Below are 19,849 nucleotides of genomic sequence, written 5' to 3'. Positions count from 1 at the left end.
TAATCTAGAGAAATGAAGGGATTAGGAAACTACGAGAGAACAAATGCATACGCGGTATAGTACGTACAAGGCGTCCAACTGCTTTCGATAACTTCCAAGGTTGTTTGCGATGACATCACGGACCACCTTACGTCAGGTACTTCTGATCACTACTAAATTTGTATGGCAACGGAAGTACCCGTCGATCCTGCCGTTGTTTCCGGCCTAAACTCAAAAGATCTGGATTCTGGATTTATTCTTAGCTTCGCCTCTTCGCCTTCTGTTTTTAGCCAATGTCAACTTCTCTTCGCCACTTTATGATAACTTCCCCGCCATGTCATTAACCCCTTAACCTCCTATCCACAAGCTGTGTCCTTGTCTATTTAGGTCCCTCCTCAGTGGTTGTCCGCCAATACCGCCACAATGGAAGAAGGATCCGTCGTAACGCCGTCCGAACCTCCGCCACTCCCGTACTCTCTACGCACGAGGAAGAAGTCGATCGCTATCTTCTGGACAATCTTCGTCGTCGATACCTTGGCCCAGCCTTTAATTTTGTACTGGTGTCTATGGCATCTCACAGATCTATCACACAACTTAGGTACGCTTTGTGCCGTGGAGTCCCGAATCCCTGCTCAGACCGCTAACATGGATCTTGCGCAGTCTTCTCGATTGTCACTGCGTCGCTTGGAGGCGTCTCGGTTTTCGAATATTTCTATCGTCTTTATAACTTATTCCGCAAAAACTCCCGCGCACGACCCCTGAACTCGCGAGTATCATGGGTAGGTCTGGACATATGGTGTGACATGGGACATTCGCTGACAGCGCTCGGTAGCTGGATTTCTTCCAAATCAACTTTACGATTCTGTGGTTGATTCTGGCTGTGGAACTGGTTGTGTAAGTCATAACATGCCGGCAGGAGAAACAACGAGCTAACAATCACCGCAGTGGATCGGTTCCTCATGAACCCTTTGGTTAGATCAACCCCCGTGTCAATTCCAGCTCTCGCCTTGTACTGACTTTGGCAAAACAGTGCGCCTCATCGCCATGGTCCTACCAACCGTCATGTTTTACTTCGGGTTCGTCTACCTCTCCCTCGACGTTTTCCGCATGTTGGGTTTTAAGGCCCCGTTCCGAATTTCCTCCACCCCCAAAGGGTCCGTTATGCCGACTGCGTTGTACGCGCTCATTGAGGATGTGGTAGCAGTGGATGGTGGTGGTGGGCAAATCTATCGATATGCGCTTCGAACTCGATACCTATCCAGCCCTTATTTTCGGCGCATGCTCTTCGAGATGAACTGTTTCTGGAGTGGAGGGTCGATTGTATGTGCCGCCGCCATTACGGCCGTTGTATTCACGGTCGAAGAAGGCGTCGCCTTTACGGTAAGCGGGAATAATACCTCGTTCGAGCGAACCCATACTGACCTTACCTGCAGCTGGGCTGGTCCCTTCCGTTTGCCTGGGCTATCATTTGGACGCTGATCACAATCCCTTGGGTGCAAAGTGATCTGCGTCGCGAGAAGAAAGCGTGGTCCGAGAACCGCGGACAAGGTGGAATTCGCTGGGTTGACGACATTGATGCGCCGACTGCACGCACCCGTTTCGCCTCTGTCCAGGCTACTGTCTGGCCCTGGAGTCGCGATAAGGAGGACAGCGACGCATCGCCCCCGTATGATGTCGAGAAAGTATCCGATGATGTCCCTGCCGGAGCTTCAAACGACGTCCCCAACAACGCCCCTAGTGGAGCCTCCAGCTCCCACGTTACCGATGAAACACACGTTGGAACCCTTCATGATGCTCCCGATTCAGGACCATCTGTGGAAAAGTCCCCTGTGTAATTTGCATGACTGATGAATATATCTCTATCCGAGCTGACGAATCGTTCTCATTGTTGTTTGGTTGCATGAAAATGTATATGTTAAGGAGAGGACTGTTTAGACTAGCAAGCGAGTGTACATATATTCTTTTTGTTTATTCTGGAGCATTGTAACCTCCCTTTGCTACCTAGATCTAAAGTGATCTACTCAGACTCGTCTGTAGCCATCCTGTACACAGTACTTTTGCGTCTTGATAGCCAGAACAGGGCACCCATGAACGTAGGTAGCTTTATCATACCTGCGTCTGCTTCCAGCAACATAAAACAGAGTCATATGATGTGGCATATAGTTAAACAGGTGTAAGGTACTCGAAGCCCAGGCGTCATGTGAGTAACCGCTATAGTTCAATACCATGGTTCAAGACCAACTATACTTTTCTTTCATGCTACATCTCTTCAAGGGAAGGAGCGAACCACAGAAGAACATAAATAGGAGTTCTTCTGCCCAGCTCTTTTTCTTTCTTCTTCCCTTCTCCATCACTTCGACATCTCCCCCACAATCCACATCGTGAGTACCAACTATCAAGTGATCCATCTCTTTCTTTTTCTAGAGACTAACATCGCTTAGTACAATGTCCGAACCTGTCACGAACCATCGAAGACTTACTTGGCTGGATGTCAAGATGACCAGGAGGTTAGACAACTCGCCGAGACTCGAGAGCCTAGACGCAGGTCTTCTCCGCACTATGATGGCAGCGGGTGGTAAAACACCGGCAAGCTACTTTCTTCTTATGTGACCTGCCTGGTATGGTAAGGTTGAGATCTTTTCATGCCTGCCTTTGCGAGTTCTCAATAAACCGCGAGACGCAGTCCTAGTGCTGCCGCTTCAACTGCGCCAACTGAACTGCCTACTGTAGCCCCGAGGACATGGGCCAAGTACGCCAGAGCGGATGGAGAACAAGTCACGTCTTTATCACGTGATATACTTGAGCAACTCACGAAGTCTGAGCTCGAACTGAAAATTGCTCAGTGAGCCTGAATCTGAGGCTCTGAGCCTGGTAAAAGCGGCGACAACTAAGATAGGATTTATAGGAAAGCCCCAGAGAGAATATATTACATATAGGTACCTATGTACGGTCCGCTGCAAAGAGCGAGGGGGAGGTGAGGGGGTATCTAGATGAGACACGAGGAACCTGGTGAAGATGATAGAGGGGTGGTATACAAAAGATCACAGGAGTTCTGGAAAAAAGTGTAAAGGGTATTAGGGAGAAGATTGGAAAATCGAGAGAAGAAAGGGTGGGGGATCGTGCAATGCGGTTGAAGCATTGCCGTTATTTGCGGAATGTCAGTTTCCGGCCGATGTTGCGGATTGTTTTGATGTGACTGGGAAGAATAATCAGTTTTCTGTGTCATGGGAGATGGATGGGTCTGAGAGACCGGAATTTGCGTACCTGTCATCTTGGTCGTTCTTGCTGCTACCCTGAATGGTACTCATAGTGTGACTGGAAGTCAACGGTCGTCTCTCGGGAGGGGGATTGACGAATCGACGCGATGCCTGGACATTCTTTTGTTAGTAGTGACAACGGTACAAAACGGGTGAGAGTTGAAACGAACCTCCCAACGAGAATCGACATCTACCTCACTGTCGGAACGTGAGTCGGAGATCTGAGGATCCGAATCCTGAACGCCATAGGCGTCTGAACCCAATGAGGTGGATCTAGCTAACGGCGAGGAATTTGACTGCATAGACCTGCGGGATCGTGATTCCGAATAGTCGCTGTTGGAGTCGTAGCTGGCCAGGCTTTGGGCTTGGCTTCCACTAGGCGTGAGGCCGGTGGATGGCAATAATTGAGACGACGATGCAAGCTCCCGGAAACGCTTCTGCTGCTGCTTCGACGGGCGGTGGTGCGAGAATTTGTTGCCAAGAATGGCAGGAGCGTGCGAGATGAGGGCCTTGATCACGTCCTTCTTGAGGCGCAGGGCAAGATCCAGATTCGACCATGTCTTATTGCTGTACTCGAGAACTGGAAGACGGAAGACGAAATCGTGGAGATCCTCCAGGTTATGCTCGCCCTTACCCTTGTAGCTCATGCAGAGGACGACGTCATTCACTCTGACACGGGCGAGGGTCATGTAGTTAGAGGCGCGGGAGATCATGAGAGACAGGTCGTCGGTTGGCTCTTTGGATTTAGAACTCTTGTTGGCTCCTTTGCCCATTCCGAATTTCCTGCGGCTGTCGTCGCCACCGCTGTGGCTGGACAGAGATCTCTCAGTGGGCTGTTTGGTCAACATGCGGAGACTGTCGGCAGATTTCTTTTTGCTAAGACCACCAGTTGTGGCCGGACGGCCTGTTTGACGCGAGGTCTCCGATACACCTAGTCGGTTGCTGTCTTGGTGGATAGGTGTCATCGCGAGACCCTTCAGCTGGTGACCTGGGCGGCGTGCCTTGGCATCATCTGAGAGTGTCAGTGTAGGCTGGAGTCGCAGTTCAATGGAGCCTGGGCCCTTGGAGATGGCGAGACTTTCCATGGACGTGGACGAGCTGTTGCCATCGATACTGGTTGAGCGCATCAGTGGTATGCCGTTGGGCGTATCTTCATCGTCTTCGTCGTCCGATCCCTCAAAGACACTCATATTCTTGATCATGAAGGGCGAGAAGCCACCCGCCTCGAAGGCGCTAGAGCCCACGTTGGGGAAGATGTATTCAAAGACTCTCTGGCCTAGCTCACGCTCAAGCTGGATCTTGAGCGGGAACAACGCAACTTCGAAGTTATCAAGCACGGGAATGCCGGCGACGGCCTCCAGCATGTGCCATTTGACACGTAACATGAAGTCGTCCAAAGTGCGCGTCCCGTCGAGGTAAGGTGCAATGATTTGGGGGTATATGGCGTCTGGAAGCAAGTTCAGTCCGAACAGTCGCTCGATGGATACCAAGTTGTCATTGGAACCGTCACTGTTATCGGTTCGCTCATATGTAGCATTGCGCAGCTGGAACTCGATCAAGGGTTCAGAAGCCTCTTTCATCAAGTGCCACACAACCTCGCGAGCCGATATGCTCCATCGCAATAAGCCATTGACACCATCTGCCCTCGGTCCACCTGGTTCCATGCGCCGTTGGGAAGTTGTGATCGCTTTCATCATAAAGAAAAGCTCATCCTCGCAATGTGACAAGTCACGTTCGAGCGTCAGCCGATCCTTCCAGCCTTGTTTGTCCAAGAACTTTGCGTTGATCTGGAAGTACTCTTTGATCTCTTCCAACTGGCGAATGCGTGCTTGAAGCTTGAACACCATTTCGGGGGCACCACGAAGGTCACTGAAGTCAGAAGTGAGCATAATCCGCTCCAGTCGCTCGTTTCGGACCTTCTCCAGTGGTTCACTGTAGAGCATGAGATCAAGGACAATAATGTACATGGAGTAGTACTCTGCAGAATCACAAATCGCACGGAAATGAGGGAAGTCGACACTGATCGAGTCTATCCGGTCTTCTTGATCGCCAGGATGAGGCCCGGGCTGACCCTTTGCCACCTCTTCGTTGTATTTGAGGCGGAGGTTGTTGTACTTGTCATAGCGCAGGGTGGCAGAAGTTTTTTGCACAATACGAGAGAATCCGAATGGATTCAACTCGAAATCAAACATTGATTCCAAAGTCAACCACGGCGGCCATGCTGATCCCGGCGCATTCCCGTACTTGTTACCGGCATAGAATTGCAGACTCTCCATCAGGTTCTTCTGCGTTGCAACAAAGAACTGGGCGCCGTCCATTTCAAGCAAGAATTGGCGCTGCACCAGGCCACTGACATCGTCCGAGACTCGCTCTTTGTCCATGATTGATACGACCTTAAGTTCCATACCCTTCGCAGCAACAAGCAAGACTGATTTCCGATTCTTCTCACTGAGAAGCTGGATTTGGGGCGCAATGAGACGCAGGTGGTAACTGTTCTGTGGAGTGAACTCCGTCGTTACATCCTCACTCGAATCGTCCGAACTGGAAGGAGATTGGGTGTTGGAGTCCGATGGTTCACTCTCTTCGACATTCACAAAGCGCTTGGCGTCGTTCAACAACTGTTCGATGCGGCATTCGACATCCTCCTCCTCATTGTGAGAGCTCTGGGTTGCCGTCTTGGACATCCTGGGCTGCTTGCGCTTGTTCCTGTTTTGTTCGTCCACAATATCAAGAATGAATTTTACAGCGCGCCGAGACATGTAGTACACAAATCCTCGCCGCTGGCTCACTTGGTGGCTGTACCGCAAGATGATATTTCGGAGAGAATTGTTCCATTTGAGCTGCACGTTGTGGATCATGAAACGATTGTTGAAATCACTGGAGAACTCATCGTTGCCGGATGCGTAGATGCCATCCAGCCCTGATGAACGGCCGTCGGTCGCTGAGTCGGCATCGCGCCCAGTTCGCTCAGTCCGGGAAGAAGTAGTGCTGGGTGTCGCGTTTTTGCCTAGTGTGTTGCCGTACGGAGTGCGCTCATCGCGGATAATGTGTCTCTCAAGGCGATTGAGAGTGGTCGTCAGGAACTTACGTCGTCTCGCCAAATTGTCGGACTGACGAAGGAATTGCTCATGCTCTGCTCTCAATTTTGCGTCATTGTTCACATCTTTCATGAGCTTGAGTTGCTGTTCTCCAATGGTGCGTTCATAATTGCGAGTTTGTGCCTCAACGGTTGCAAGGCGATCCTTAACCAATTCAATTTGAACACGGCGAGGATCGTTGGTCTCGGACATCACACATTCGTGAGAGGGTTCGTCTCCAAAGGTACTGTAGCCCGTTTCTTCGGGCCCAACATCACCATGATCTGTGTTGCGGAAGTAGGTGAAACGTGGTGTGAAAGCCAAAGGTAAAATTTGGGTGCGAGGGTTTGATTCTTGTGGGAGGATCCAGTCCGGCTCCACGAAGTCATCCATGTCAACCCAGTCTAGATTGTGATCAGGGATAGTGAACCGCGACAAGTCAACGGATGGAACAGGCTGTTGGAAGGAGGAGAGAATGTCGTTTCCGTTGTGCTCAACGTCTTCCGCTGTGGTGCCTTCGATACTAGCGGATACGGCCCGGAAGTCCGCAGATTGCATATCAATTTGGGCCTGATTGATGCGCATCGCACTTGTCTTGGTCTGCTTTGAACGACCACGGGCTTGTGTCTTGATCTGCTCGCGACGTTGATGAATGTCAAGCTTCAAGCAGTCGAGGCGAACCTTGAGGCCCGTAGCCGTGACAACATCTTCTGCATAATCTTCGCGGTCCTTGTGTTTGTAGATGTGGGCCACAAAGAGCGGCGCGAGAAGAATCTTGTATTTGACAGTTGCCAGATGACGGTTGAACTTCTTGCTCGTTTTCGTGATTCCTGGCCAAAGCGGTCCTTGGCGGACAGGAAGCGACATCACGCCTGAGAATAGAGACCACCAATTGAAGAAATGAGTGAAGAATCGGGGAGTGAGGTGGATGGTGTTGTAGCTTGAAGATGGTTGGACATTATCGACAGACCAATTTCTGCTCTGTGGCGTAATAATGGCAACCGAGAGATGGATATGATCACTCCGGAAGCCACGATAGGCATCGTAATTACCACGTTCAGATGGATCGACATATTTGGGATTCTTGAGAACAACATCATAATGGGGTTTGAATGAGAATGACCTCTCATCGTTGTCCACTTCCCGTTCAAAGACCAGACCTGCTGCCCATTTGACATCGCCAGACAGCTTCATGATGACCTTCTTGAAGTGAGCTGCGTTCTTTTGCTCGCTGGATGCAGAACTGTTGTCCAACTCTTCTGTGGCCGCCACATTCGCCCATCGTGCTTCAGCGCTGTAATCGGGGATAGCAAGCACGTACTCGCCACTTGTTACACTCATAAATTCCATTGGATTGTCACCAGTGTGTATCTCCCATTTGACGTCTCTGCGCCAGCACATGACAAAGCCACTTCCGAAGCCGGTCACCACATATGGATCGCGAGAGCCCTTAAGACGCAGATGTACATCGCCATCTTCCTTCCAGAGCACCTTGATCCGAGAATGGAAGCTGAGTCGGATCTTGTCCCAGAATCCCACCCGCTCCGAAGGGTCAATCTCAGGCTTGGTGAAACCTTCAATGATCTTCATCATGTCCTGAATCACAGGCTGGTAAGCAACACCCCATGAGATGCTGGTCGGCATACTTGTGTTGATCTCAACAACAGGGTCTGAGAAGGTTTTGACTGGTGTGACGGAACGCCAGACGGCAATCTTGAACGCATCGCGTGGGGACCCGTCCGGCCCTTCACATGCAGGGACGAGCTCTACTTCGACCTGTCTCGCAGATTCATGGTCACGCCATTGTTCAGCAATAACGAAGTCAGTCCGTAAAGACCAGCTAGCAAGCCTTGGGGATTGCCCTGGGCGCAATGCCGGAATGTGCAATAAGTCTAGAGGATAATCTCGCAAGGTGACGCGTGCTTCGCCCATTTCCAGATTGAAGCTCATTGGAACGAGCAGGCCATATTGCATGGACAAGGGCATTCCCTTTCCAATCCGGTGTAAATACGCGGGGTATTCGTCGATGGCGAAGGAGGGCTTGTCGATGACAAGGTTGACATCACTGATCAAGGCTGACAGCAGGCCAGGTCTGTTCGGAATGGCAAGGATAGTTTCGGTCTCTTTGACATCCGCTGGAGGTTCATCTGCCCCGGAGAAGAGGTTCCGAACTTCTTTGATGGAAGTGCCCTGGAATAGAAGGGCTGCATCGATCTTCTCTTTCCAGACTTGCGCGTTGTACTGGTGAAGTCGAGTCAAAGCGGTATCCACGGGAATTTTCTGCTCCGATGAAAGACATGTGGAGCCTTCAGCATCATAGCGATATTTTTGTCTCCCGCGTTCTTGGGTGGTAGGTCGAGCTCGCTCATCGGCACTTCTGCTTCGCCTGGTATCCTGGCTGGTTCGCTCGCTACGCAAAGTGCGATGGCTTGATTTTGCTCGTAACCGGGATGTGCCACGCCGCTGGTCAGCTTCCTTGACTTTGTGGGATTTGAGGTGGAAGGCATCTTCCCGGGCCAGCCGCTGAGCCTGTTCAATCAAGCCAATTCGATAGATGCAACCTAGTTTCCATTCGAATGCGTCGTCTTCCAGCTCGAAGAGCAGCGCTTTGCTGCGAAGAGATATCTTGGGAACCCTCTTTGGGCCTTCTGGTTCTCTCTTAGACCCAAACTCTTTGCAACGGTACTTGAAGCGATGATGCAGTTGTTTAATAGCCTTGGAGGTGTTTATCAAGTTGTCAAAGATGCGGTGCATTACCATATGATGAGGCACGCCAAGTCGGATGAAGTCAGTCCATAGGTCGAGAGACTTCTCTTCGACCAGAGTGTTGCCATGTTTCATCCTCATTGTTCGGAAATCCACCCTGAGATTGTTCATACTACCAATTCGTGCCCAGACGCCCTTGAGCTTTGGTGCCTCTGCATGGAAGCGAACAAGGCTGGCTTTGATATAAGGAGTGGAAAGACGCTGAGACGCTCCAGCAAGTCCGTAGACCTGAATCATTAGTTGTGGATCGTTTGGCAGATTCGCCTTGAGTTGAACAACTGTGGCTTTCACATCGTAGGTGACCAACTCTTTTTTCGGAGTCCATTTGAATGCTGGAGGCGGTGGAAGCGGTACGCTTACGGTGGGTTTCGCTGCAGCAGAGTCCGAGTCCTTTCCCGGCAAGGGTGTAAACACGTCTTGTACCACCGAAACTGCGACGCCGAGGCAGTAGAACCGATACAACGAGTATTGAAGATATATGCCCTTAAATACGGAGGTGACATGCAGGAGCGGTCCAAGGCGGTCACTATTCGTGCTCAGAGCGATCTCAAATCGGGGCAATGAGAAGAACGGCTCGGGTTCCAAGTAATCTTCTGATTCAATGACGAAGCCATCGAAGCCACGCGCATGAAGAGCCAGTCGCCGGCCATCCGAGGCGCCGCGTTGAGTATGAGTTGCTTTGGGAGGGGAGGTTGGGGGAAATCGAAAGGGTGATTCGTCGCCGATGGTGGAATAGCTGGGAGTCCGGCGCCTAGCAATGCTTCCGACATTCTTCTCCATTTTCTGGGCCTTGTATTCGGCTGTCCACGATTGCAATTGCAGAGAGACGCCACGGGAGATATCAGAGACGGCGGAGTCCACGCCGGCGATTTCGACACTAGACCCTGTAGCCTCAAAGTGGAACTGCAGCAGCCATGGTGGCACTCGTCTCAACACGCTCAGCTTCTGCTCATTTGTTGGCATCGGTACCCGCTTAGGCGATTGCATCTGCGTAATGAATTGCTGCAAAACTTCACGGATTCCACGGTTCACCTCGCCATCAATCATGTGGACCGAGCACTCATTGAGACTTCCAGAGGCGATCACACAGACCTCCGGTGTTGCGTTAAGGTGGGCCTTCAGCTCCAAATTCTCATTTGTGAGCAGATTGTGTTTGTTGCCCGTCGGAGTCTGGTAATAGAATTTGTGGGAGGCAACTCGATAAATGGATGAAAGGGAATAATGGGCACCGCCTTCAGAGGAATGGGAGGATTCGATATCAAGTGAAATCGAGGAGATGGAGGAGATAAGGAGGTTGAAATCATCGGGAGTACCAGACTCCTTCTCAATTGGGAGAACAAAGCGGACCACAGGCTCATGAACAGAAAGCTTGATGCTTGCCTTCGGAAGTAGCCGAGAGATTAAGCGGTGGTTGTCTCTTTTCTTTCCTCGAGAAGCAGCTCTGCTTTGTGCTAGTTTGAGAAGCCTCGAGACATGTTTCGGTTGGAGATCGATCGAAGGTGATGTGATGACCAAATTTGCGAATAGGACATTTGTGTTTCGCTCTTCGGCATTCTCGTCATCAAAAGCGCTGACGGTTTTCGATGGCAGTGTCGTCTTGATGGTAGTTGTAGCCATGGGGATGTATAGAATGTTATTGGTCTCACCCGATTCGTCGTCCAAGCTCACAGAAAGAGAGATAGCAGCAAGAAGAGCCTGGTGAGCGACATCATCTCGCTGGAAATACATGCGATGCTCCGGACCCTTTTGGTCCATTCGATGAAGATCAATTCCGAGCTCATGCGATACCACATTCATATAAACCGGGTGGGGCCCTGCAGAAAGGGACTGGATAGCCCGTGAAACACGGAAGAAACTCAGAGCGATCTGAATCTCCTGTATACCACGAAGTAATGAGCTTGCAAGCTCCTTTGAATCGGCGACTGTTCGTACAATCGTATCGTCCCGGCTCCCAGGCTTGTCGAGTTCCTCCACAAAATCGGCAAATGACATCTCGTCGTCGGTCTCGGAGTTCGATGGCCCCCTGGCAGATTTCTGGTCAGGTTTGATGCGCTGCAACAACGCCCGGATGTCGTCGTATGGAACGTGCATACGTCCAATCTTGAGCGCCACCGAGACATCTCTGAGTCCGTCCAAATCCTTGTGAAGAAGCCCGTGGAGGTTCACACCCACATTGTCAAATATTTCGTTTGGCTCTCGGCCGTCGACATTGAGTAGAACATTCTGAACGTTCATTATCCACTCGACTGGGCGTTGATCTTGCGACATATCCTTCTTGCGACGAAATAGCTTGCCACGTTCCACCATCTTACTGCGAGTATCGACAGAAAGGGAAAGCGATCCAACCTGTATTTGGCCCGCGTTGACGAAATGGAGAGTGGTGTTGACAGCGGTCAAGTCCACAAGAGCCAGCCAATTAATCTGCCGGTGCAGTCGCTTGACGCGTTCCTTGATACGTGTTAAGGTCTCCCATGTCTTGCTTCCGCCACCCGGTTCTGGCGCAGCCCGATCGTCGGCAGGGCTAGAAGCGCCCGGGGACTCCAAAATGTCGCGGGACAGTTCACGTTTCCGTCGCGAAGTCGTCGGATCCACCGTCACCTTCAACTCCGTCAGGTGAATACTGATCCATGTTGGCTGAGCAAATGACGAAGGGTGCAACGAAAATCCGAGGCCGCGAATTTCAATATGTAGTCCTTCTCTCGGGGTGTACGCGATCCGGCGCAGCGACAAGTAGCCGATCCGTTGAATGGAGATTCCCGTCGAGATCCGGACGATAGCGAAGATAAAAAAGGACGAAAGGTAAAGGAGGACAAAGCCAACGAGAATCGAGGTCGGGTTAAAGAGGGTCATCGCGGTTCGCGATCAGCAGGGGGCTGATCTCAGTCTGACAGTCTTCAAATCGCACATTGAGGGTATGTCGATCTGGTTCCAATTGTATTGCTGTTAACCCCGATCTCCGTACTGTCCGTCTGGTTGGAATTGGTGATTCCAGGCTCCAGAACAGCAGCGACTTTATCCATCAAAGTCTCAGCAGGACGGGCACTTTACCTAGGTCGAAAAGTAGTGAGTGTAGGCGAATCATGCCGGAGCAGTTATTAAATAAAGGGTAAGGGAGAATGACAGGTGGGCTACCGGACAGGGCGGAGGAACTAGAAGAAAAGGCGGAACGCTAGTTATTCCTCTTCCATCCCATAAACAGGCTTCTTTTACATTTTACTCTGGCGCTTTGTATTCTTTTTTCCTTTTATATCCCTCTATCAGTCAATCTCACTGGATTTGATCTCTTGTTCTCAACTTTATGTTATGCGGCTCATGAGCTGGACTTTAAATCGGGGGCTCCAGTCCCTTTAGGTGGTTGATCGACCCGCGACCCAAAGAATTCCAGGGGGAGATCATTTTTGTTATTTGGTCATATTTCGACTAGTTATGCATTCATCTACTACTTAGTATGTTCATTATTTTCTTCGCTTCTATGGTATCATATTGTACATAATTTACCTCCATATGGCCACGTGTGTCACTTTCCAAGGACGCTATCTTAACCAACCACAAACTTGCGTTGTCTGTGCACTGCAGTGAACAGCCAAGCAGTGTGGCACATTGCTAAGCTCCAGCCCCGGGCTGATAACATTGACGGATTTACTTGTCGATTGGAGCAGGGACTGGTCGAGAGCTCTCCAGTTCCTGAATCTTGTCGTCAAGAAGGGCAATCTCGGCCTCGATGCTAAGCAGCTTCTCACTTAGCATCTCCCTGTACTCCTGGTCAGATAGTGACCGAAGTGGAATCCATTTGGATTCAGCCATTCGCTGCATCAATGGTTTTGATGTATTGTGCGCATTTTTCATTTGCCAGGCGTCGACTCGGTTGAAGACGCTTTGGCCGCAGTAGCCAAGTACTGAGAAAATGATGGCCCCCGGAACCAGCCGGCCTCCTATATCATTTGGTTAATTGGGATCTCACAAGGTGTGTTTCCAGTGCGGGACAAGATACCCATCATCTTTGTAACACCTCCACCAGCAATGCCACCGCATAAAGCACTCGCGTACGAGCGCTCCTTCGGCGAGGCATTCTCTTGATAATGATGCCGGATAATGTTGCTCCGCAGCCCTGTTCAAAGATTCAGGTCAGACATCAGAAGTGTAAGCTTGCGGAGGGTTTTCTCCACATACACCAGAAAGCTGAGCCGCATGCAAACCAGTGGATTCCACATGACAGTGAATGAATCATGGGATTTGGGGATCTAATTACTCCAGCAGCCCCTCCATAGATCAAGCCAGCGGTTCCTAGTAGAGGGGTCAGCATTTCGCCCTACGCCTTCATATAGCCAGCAAGATACTCTTGCGAAGGACAGATACTAACCGCTGAGTGCTCCAACTTTGGCTGCAGACAACAGGGCCTGAGACTGGAAATCCACGTCTTTGCCTTTGTCACTCATCTTCTTGTCAGATTGTGAGATGCATGAGAATAAGAGTCGTGGGACTGTCGATGATCGAAAAAGCCTTCATCGATGCAGCAATTCCAGTCAAGGATCGTGTCACGTGCTTTATATGATTATGTAACGGTACTTTCTGCCGCGGGCGCCAAGCCCCACCCCCGGGGCTGCCGCCTTGTGGAGGGCTCTGGGCCTACACATGATAACCACGAACAACAGCCCAATATGAATCATTTACTGCGTACGATAACGTAGTGGATTCGGAACTCATATGACATGTACTTACTTAATAGATCGTATGCAGCTAGACTTGATTCAGCCCGTAGATTAAATATCAAACATTGGTGCCCGACGGGAGGAGGCTAGAAGCTTCATGGATATATCTCCACCTTGTTTGTATCTAAAAATGATCGCGTGCAATGGAAAACTTGACCCCACGTTTGTGATGCCTCCCCCCGGACCTCGAGCTCCATGCTGCCGGATATGCGGATTCAGTGGCAAATTTCTTCCCTTAAAACGAAAACGAAGTATGTTCCAAGGTTGGCTGGACATCAACCATCCACTACATGTGACTCAGAAGTCTTACCTGCCTACCTCGAAGAGCTTCGGGCAATGGCAAGAATATGTCTACGTTTCATTTCAGTGGACGTAGTGTTTTGGTATCCATAAAGTCTGATACTTGAGTCAGACACCGCTATAACCATGGCTGGTTGAAAGCTTACTGTACTGTGTATCCCTGTGACCATACGCATGAGATAAACGAGATCCATGCTTGGGTGCAGGTGCATCTCTAGGTATCGAGAATGGTAATAATGTATAGCCATTGCCTGCAGAGTAAATGCTCACAAGAGGCTCTGGTAAATATAGCAAATAGGACTAGAGCTGATGTTGAACGATGTATGAGTCGGACTTGTGAGACCGCCGAATCGCTGTTCACCAGTGGCTAGGACCGCTGCCTGCAGGTGCAAGCCGAAGCCTCCAACTGAATGTACAGTGCAATGTCATAGAAACAGATCTATGTTCTGTACTGCTTTCGTAACACTTTTCCGATCTGTTTAGACGTTATCGTACACTGATAAGAAACAGACTCCTAAGTAGAGTAAGAAAATTATCTTCGGTATTCCCTTTTAGTGACTGCCATAGGCATTGAAATATTTTAAATCGTAATCTTTCACTTCCACGGTACCGACCAATAAGTAATGAAGAATGGATAAGTGAAGTTATACTGGGCATCGTAGACTGATCCCGCGGCTCTGATTGGGCTAGCGTCATCACTAAAATTTTAGTAACCCCGTCCACTTCCATGCCGCAGCCGACTTCCCCTCTACCAACTTTTCCACTGTGGGTTTACAGATACTGAACCTATTCACTTAATCTGATTCCTGACCCTTGTCCTTCTCAAGAACAGGTGTCTCTTATTTCTCGACTTTTCCTTCCTTCTACCCAACCCTACTCTCCGAGAAGCGCGCACAAATCCGTTGGCGCGTTTCCCCCCCAACCTTAACCGCAATCATGGGTTCGTTCCAGACCTTTGTTCTCTTGATAGGACATCAGCCTTGTCTTGGAGAATATTCGTGGGCGACCGCTGACTTCACAATGTATTTTAGCTCCCAAAAGCAAAGCCCAGAAGATGTCTGTGAGCACCTTCTTGGCAGACGAAAGTGAGCGATCGGAAAAAATGGATAATTGAAGTGGTTACTAACGGCTATAGGCCTTGGCTCTTGGGCCGATGAGATGGAGGATATGCCTCTTTCTTCTAGTATGTTGTCGATCCCCCGCCATTGAAACTGTGAAATTATACTAACAAAACTTCTAGCCAGTATGTAGCGCGCCCTATCTCGAAATGTTTCTCGTCGATTGAAAACCCTTGCTTACAATATGGATAGCCCAGCCACTGTCTTCTACCTTCCGTCGCCCCACGGGTGATATGGGATATGGCTCCAGCTCCGGCGGTTTCGGTATGATACTTTCCTGCTCCAGACATCGCGGGGCAATACTGACAAGTCGAATGATTAGAGCGTGAGCGCGGTGGATATGCCGTCCGGGAGCCTCTTGATCTCCCTACCCAGCCCCCCTACACTTGCCACGTTGGCAACCTTTCCTTCGAAGCGACTGAGGCCGATATCTCTGAGCTTTTTGCCGGATGTGGTGTGACGAACGTCCGTATCGTGGACGACAAGTTGACCAAGGCCCCTAAGGGATTCGGATATGTCGAGTTCGAGACCGTCGAGGGCCTGCAGAAGGCTCTGGATCTTTCCGGCTCGACTCTCCAGGGACGCTCTATCCGTACCAGTGTTGCTGAGCCTCGTAAGTGTCGAAGGTTGGTGAGGATGTAAGCAAATCGACTGACAAATCATTTAGCCAAGGAGTCCCGCATGGAAGGAAAGGATCTTGACTGGTCCCGCCGTGGTCCCCTCCCCGAGCTTCCTCAGCGCCGTGTGCCTGATCGCTCCAGCTTTGGACGTGGTATGGATGCTGGCTCCGATGCCGGCAGCGATCGCGGTGGCCGCCGCAGCAACTTCGAGTCTGATGGAAAGCCACGTGATTATAACAACTGGGAGCGCAAGGGACCCCTTTCGCCCTCTGCTGGTGGCCCCGCCCGTGAGGGCCGACCCAACAGTAACGAGGGACCTGGTTCCAGCTTCCGGAGAACCGAGGCCGCATGGGGTGAGGGACGTTCCCAGGATGGGGGCTCGCGCCCTCCTCGCCCCGAGCACGTTCGCCCTGAGCCTACACCCACCGCTGCCGATTTGGACAACCAGTGGCGCGCGAGAATGCGCCCCGACGAAGCTCCTAAAGAGTCCGTCAGCCCCGCCTCCCCTTCTGCCACACCTGCCGTGCCGGCTGCCCCCGCTGGCCGCCCCAAATTGAACCTGACCAAGCGCACTGTGTCTGAGACCCCCTCTGCTCCTGCTTCAAGCGCCAGCGACTCAAAGGCCAGCCCCTTCGGTGCTGCCCGCCCCATTGACACCGCTACTCGCGAGCGCCAGGTTGAGGAGAAACGCCAGCTTGCCATTCGCCAAAAGCAGGAAGCTGCCGAGAAGGCCAAGGCTGAGAAGGCCGAAAGGGCGGCTGAGAAGCAAAAGCAAGCCAAGCAGTCAGCCCCCCTGTGGACCACAACGGCAAGGATGCCCTCGAGACCCCCCGCGGTGGTGGCAACTTCGAGATCCTCCAACGGGCCGGCGAGGACGGTGAAGTGACCGCCGACAAGGAGGCCGAAGAGGCCCCTGCTGCCACTCCTGCGGAAGCAAAGAAGGAGACCAACGGCTGGAGAGCCCCTGCCGCTGAGGCTGGTGCAGCTGCCGGTGGTGATGACGAAGGATGGAGCACGGTCAGCGTGAACAAGCGCAACAACCGCCGTGGACAGACTGGCCGTGGATTCGCATAAATGTATCGATACCCCGAAGCAACGAACGTTCTTGCTTGAGCGATGGATTTCCCGGTCCGTCGGGGGGTAATTCTGGACGAGGGTTCAATCCGACCAGTGTGCTGCTTGGTCAAGTCACCTTGAGCAGCGCATCCGGTAGGTTTGTTACCCATAATTACCTCCTGCGCCGCCATTTCTCAGTGCGGACGTAGATTGCTATTCTGATTGAGCCTTATTCTCCTTTCCACTTCCCTCCTCCTTTTGCCCTCCGGTTTCATGATCTCTTTTCTTTTGTTTCCCGTGAGCTAGATTTTCGACATTTTTCTAGTCCTCGCTTCTATGATCTGGCAGTCCGAAAAGTTTCATCTTACGTCTTTTTTTCGCTATCTAGCTATTATTCCCATGCGTGACTCAAGTGATTGCCTATGACCATTACAGCCGATGCGAAATGAATACTACGTGTTTCCATTTTCTTCATTTTTTTTCCCTTTATCGTTTCCTATCTCTCCTTCTCGTTCCCAGGCCCTTCACGTGTATCTCCTCTCTTCCGTTCGATTGACCACGGGTGGTCCTGTTTCTTTCTCGTCCCTGTCTGCCGTTGGGTCCACGTGAGAAGTCGGAGTGTGCCATCTCGATACTCCTCTTCTTTCCAAGTTCATTATCGGCCACGCGAACAAGATGCATGACTCTCGAGAATAGACATTATGAGCCCTCTCATGAGCACAATGTGATGAAATCAATCCCTGTTCTTTGCTCGGGCTCTTCGACTACTCTTAATTCGATTCTTCGGGATCGTTGGGATGCTGAGTTGTCTTTTAGAGTCATTTCTGGTCCATTTCCGATATTAGCTGAGTTGGATTTCCGTTAGCATAGAATGAATGCAGTCTTCGTTGACAGATCTATCTAAAAGTCTTGCAGGCTGGACCATTCTAACGAGTTAATCAGCCTGTAACGAGAGTAGGTTCACATGAATGGACATTGGTCCAGGCACCAGGCACGGGCCCTAAGCAGAAGCAGTAAATGGGGCTTTGGTACAATGCCAAGACAGATCACATGTCTCAAATCAGCAAGGATATAAATAGGATCCACTAACTAGTCTCAGTCTGAACGTGATGGTGACATGAGATACCTAGATGACCTCGTGAGTTACATTAGTTGGTTATTTAACTACATCAAACTATGTACATAAATATGTAGATGTAGATGTAAACAAATAACCTCCCAAGTTCTTCAAATACGAGTCAAGAGTCACGGAGTAGACCCATTTGACAACATCTACTCCGTACGGAGGAAGTGGAACACACGATTGGCTATGAAGGAGCGTGGCCGGTATGGAGTTAATGAATCGATTAAAACCCCTTCAAAGGGTGATATTCGGTCTTATATTTCTGTCTTCACTTTGTTACCTTACAATGTACCCAGCTATATCTACGGAGTAACTTCTGACATCTCATCCTGCAACCTTAAAACATCCTAGTCCGAACTCTTCATCCCGGGGTAAACCCCATGTTGTCATCGACCACCACCACCCTCGTCGGATCGGCCATGAAGACCGCAGACAAACAATGTCCCATGTGCTGGGGCGAAGGATTTACCCAAGACAGCTCTGGCGCTCACAATAGGATCCAGGAGTTGGAGGGGCAGGTGCATGCGTTAACAGCGCGCGCGTCGGCGACAGGTAAGCCTCCGAAGACAACGATCTCGACGACTCTCTCCAGACGGCAACTATTCGTTTCACGGTCGCGCGTCTACAGAGAACACATAGAGACACGTCTTCCCCCCCCCACTCTCACCAAGCACTTCACCAGAAACCCACACTAACCACGATCGCAAAGCCTCCAAACTCAGCGAGTACGAAGACGAACTCCGCCGTTTACGCTCCTCACAGCCCCAAACAGCCTACGATACACCCCGAAGCAGCTCCTCCTCTTGGTGAACCCACCTCCCAACCCACGCAGTCACGGCCAACCTCCTCCGAATCACAACCACAAACCTACCACAGCCGCCTCACGACTCTCGCCTCGCTCCTTCCCTACCGGCGCGGCAGTGCAGCGCCTCCCCCCGCGCCCATGGCGCCCAACGTCCCGACCACCCCGGTCGCTGCGACACACCCCACCTCGAACCACACGTCCCCAGCCAGTAGCGACCACCACGAGCTGCAGGATGCGCTCATGCGCGAACAGGATCTACGCAAGGCCGCCGAGTCACAGCTTTCACAGGCGAGCTCTGAGCTGGAAGAGTTGACTGTGCAGCTGTTCAGTCAGGCGAACGAGATGGTCGCGGAGGAGCGCAAGGCCCGCGCTAAGCTTGAGGAGAGGGTTGCTGTGTTGGAGCGCAGAGATCTGGAAAAGCGCAAGCGGCTGGAGAAGTTGGAGAATGCTATGGCGCGTGTCGAACGTTTGAGAGCTTTGGTTAATCATCACTGATGCTTCTGATGAGTTTCCAAGGGCGTGGTCTCTACTTTTTTCTGTTTGATTTACGACTGCTATGACCGGATTGTTTGATGATGGATACGATTGGCGTCTATACGGACTGGATTTGGGTGGTTAGGTTCCTTTTGTTTTGAGTATGATATCTTATGGCATGGTTGGAATGGAGCTAAGTTCCCACTGTTATGCTTATTGTTGCTTGGTAATGGCAAACTAATTCAAGTCAATGTTTGAGTTGCTATGACCGATTGAACACGGAGTCTCCGTGTGTGGGGTATATAAGACCTGTACTTGGGAAGTTGTAGGTCGGACAGCATGAGACGTGTCACTGAAATCCAGGAATATGCCATGTGGTCCCTAATAATAGTTACGGAACAAAACAGGACACAAATATCTGAATCCAGTTGACTTCGTGCAAGGTAGAGAAGTTCCAAGGTTGGACTATGTATGGGTGTACTGCCTTGTACTTTATAGGCTAAATTGGTGACGTGGATCGAGGTTGGACCTTCCCGCATAAGTGGCTTTGATATAGAACCCCACC

General features: G+C 50.9%; 5 protein-coding genes across 5 annotated transcripts; 3 read left to right on the top strand and 2 right to left on the bottom strand.

Moving 5' to 3' along the window:
* Nucleotides 1–402: 402 nt before the first annotated feature.
* Nucleotides 403–1,814, top strand: N7515_009546 (uncharacterized protein; the record flags this gene model as incomplete). Its single annotated transcript, XM_056670290.1, has 6 exons — nucleotides 403–577; nucleotides 640–758; nucleotides 812–873; nucleotides 925–950; nucleotides 1,010–1,359; nucleotides 1,413–1,814. The coding sequence occupies 6 exons, from the start codon at nucleotides 403–405 to the stop codon at nucleotides 1,812–1,814; spliced, it is 1,134 nt and encodes a 377-aa protein (XP_056518089.1).
* Nucleotides 1,815–3,123: 1,309 nt separating this feature from the next.
* N7515_009545 (FMP27 family protein) lies at nucleotides 3,124–11,929 on the bottom strand (the record flags this gene model as incomplete). The annotated part of the gene is made up of 3 exons (XM_056670289.1): nucleotides 3,124–3,175; nucleotides 3,244–3,347; nucleotides 3,407–11,929. The coding sequence occupies 3 exons, from the start codon at nucleotides 11,927–11,929 to the stop codon at nucleotides 3,124–3,126; spliced, it is 8,679 nt and encodes a 2,892-aa protein (XP_056518088.1).
* Nucleotides 11,930–12,718: 789 nt separating this feature from the next.
* N7515_009544 (uncharacterized protein) lies at nucleotides 12,719–13,515 on the bottom strand (the record flags this gene model as incomplete). Its single annotated transcript, XM_056670288.1, has 4 exons — nucleotides 12,719–13,011; nucleotides 13,071–13,187; nucleotides 13,250–13,363; nucleotides 13,440–13,515. The coding sequence occupies 4 exons, from the start codon at nucleotides 13,513–13,515 to the stop codon at nucleotides 12,719–12,721; spliced, it is 600 nt and encodes a 199-aa protein (XP_056518087.1).
* Nucleotides 13,516–15,024: 1,509 nt separating this feature from the next.
* On the top strand, nucleotides 15,025–16,900 carry N7515_009543 (translation initiation factor 4B; the record flags this gene model as incomplete). Its single annotated transcript, XM_056670287.1, has 8 exons — nucleotides 15,025–15,028; nucleotides 15,120–15,173; nucleotides 15,224–15,271; nucleotides 15,329–15,331; nucleotides 15,399–15,470; nucleotides 15,529–15,819; nucleotides 15,874–16,661; nucleotides 16,724–16,900. 8 exons carry the CDS (start codon nucleotides 15,025–15,027, stop codon nucleotides 16,898–16,900), a joined length of 1,437 nt encoding a protein of 478 aa, XP_056518086.1.
* A 1,485-nt stretch (nucleotides 16,901–18,385) lies between these two features.
* Nucleotides 18,386–19,305, top strand: N7515_009542 (uncharacterized protein; the record flags this gene model as incomplete). The annotated part of the gene is made up of 2 exons (XM_056670286.1): nucleotides 18,386–18,557; nucleotides 18,728–19,305. 2 exons carry the CDS (start codon nucleotides 18,386–18,388, stop codon nucleotides 19,303–19,305), a joined length of 750 nt encoding a protein of 249 aa, XP_056518085.1.
* Nucleotides 19,306–19,849: the final 544 nt, after the last annotated feature.

The sequence above is a fragment of the Penicillium bovifimosum genome (genome assembly GCF_028826915.1).
Source record: "Penicillium bovifimosum strain IBT 22155 chromosome Unknown utg000007l_segment0_segment0, whole genome shotgun sequence".
Classification (NCBI taxonomy): domain Eukaryota; kingdom Fungi; phylum Ascomycota; class Eurotiomycetes; order Eurotiales; family Aspergillaceae; genus Penicillium; species Penicillium bovifimosum.
This window is presented reverse-complemented; position numbering and strand designations above follow the sequence as displayed.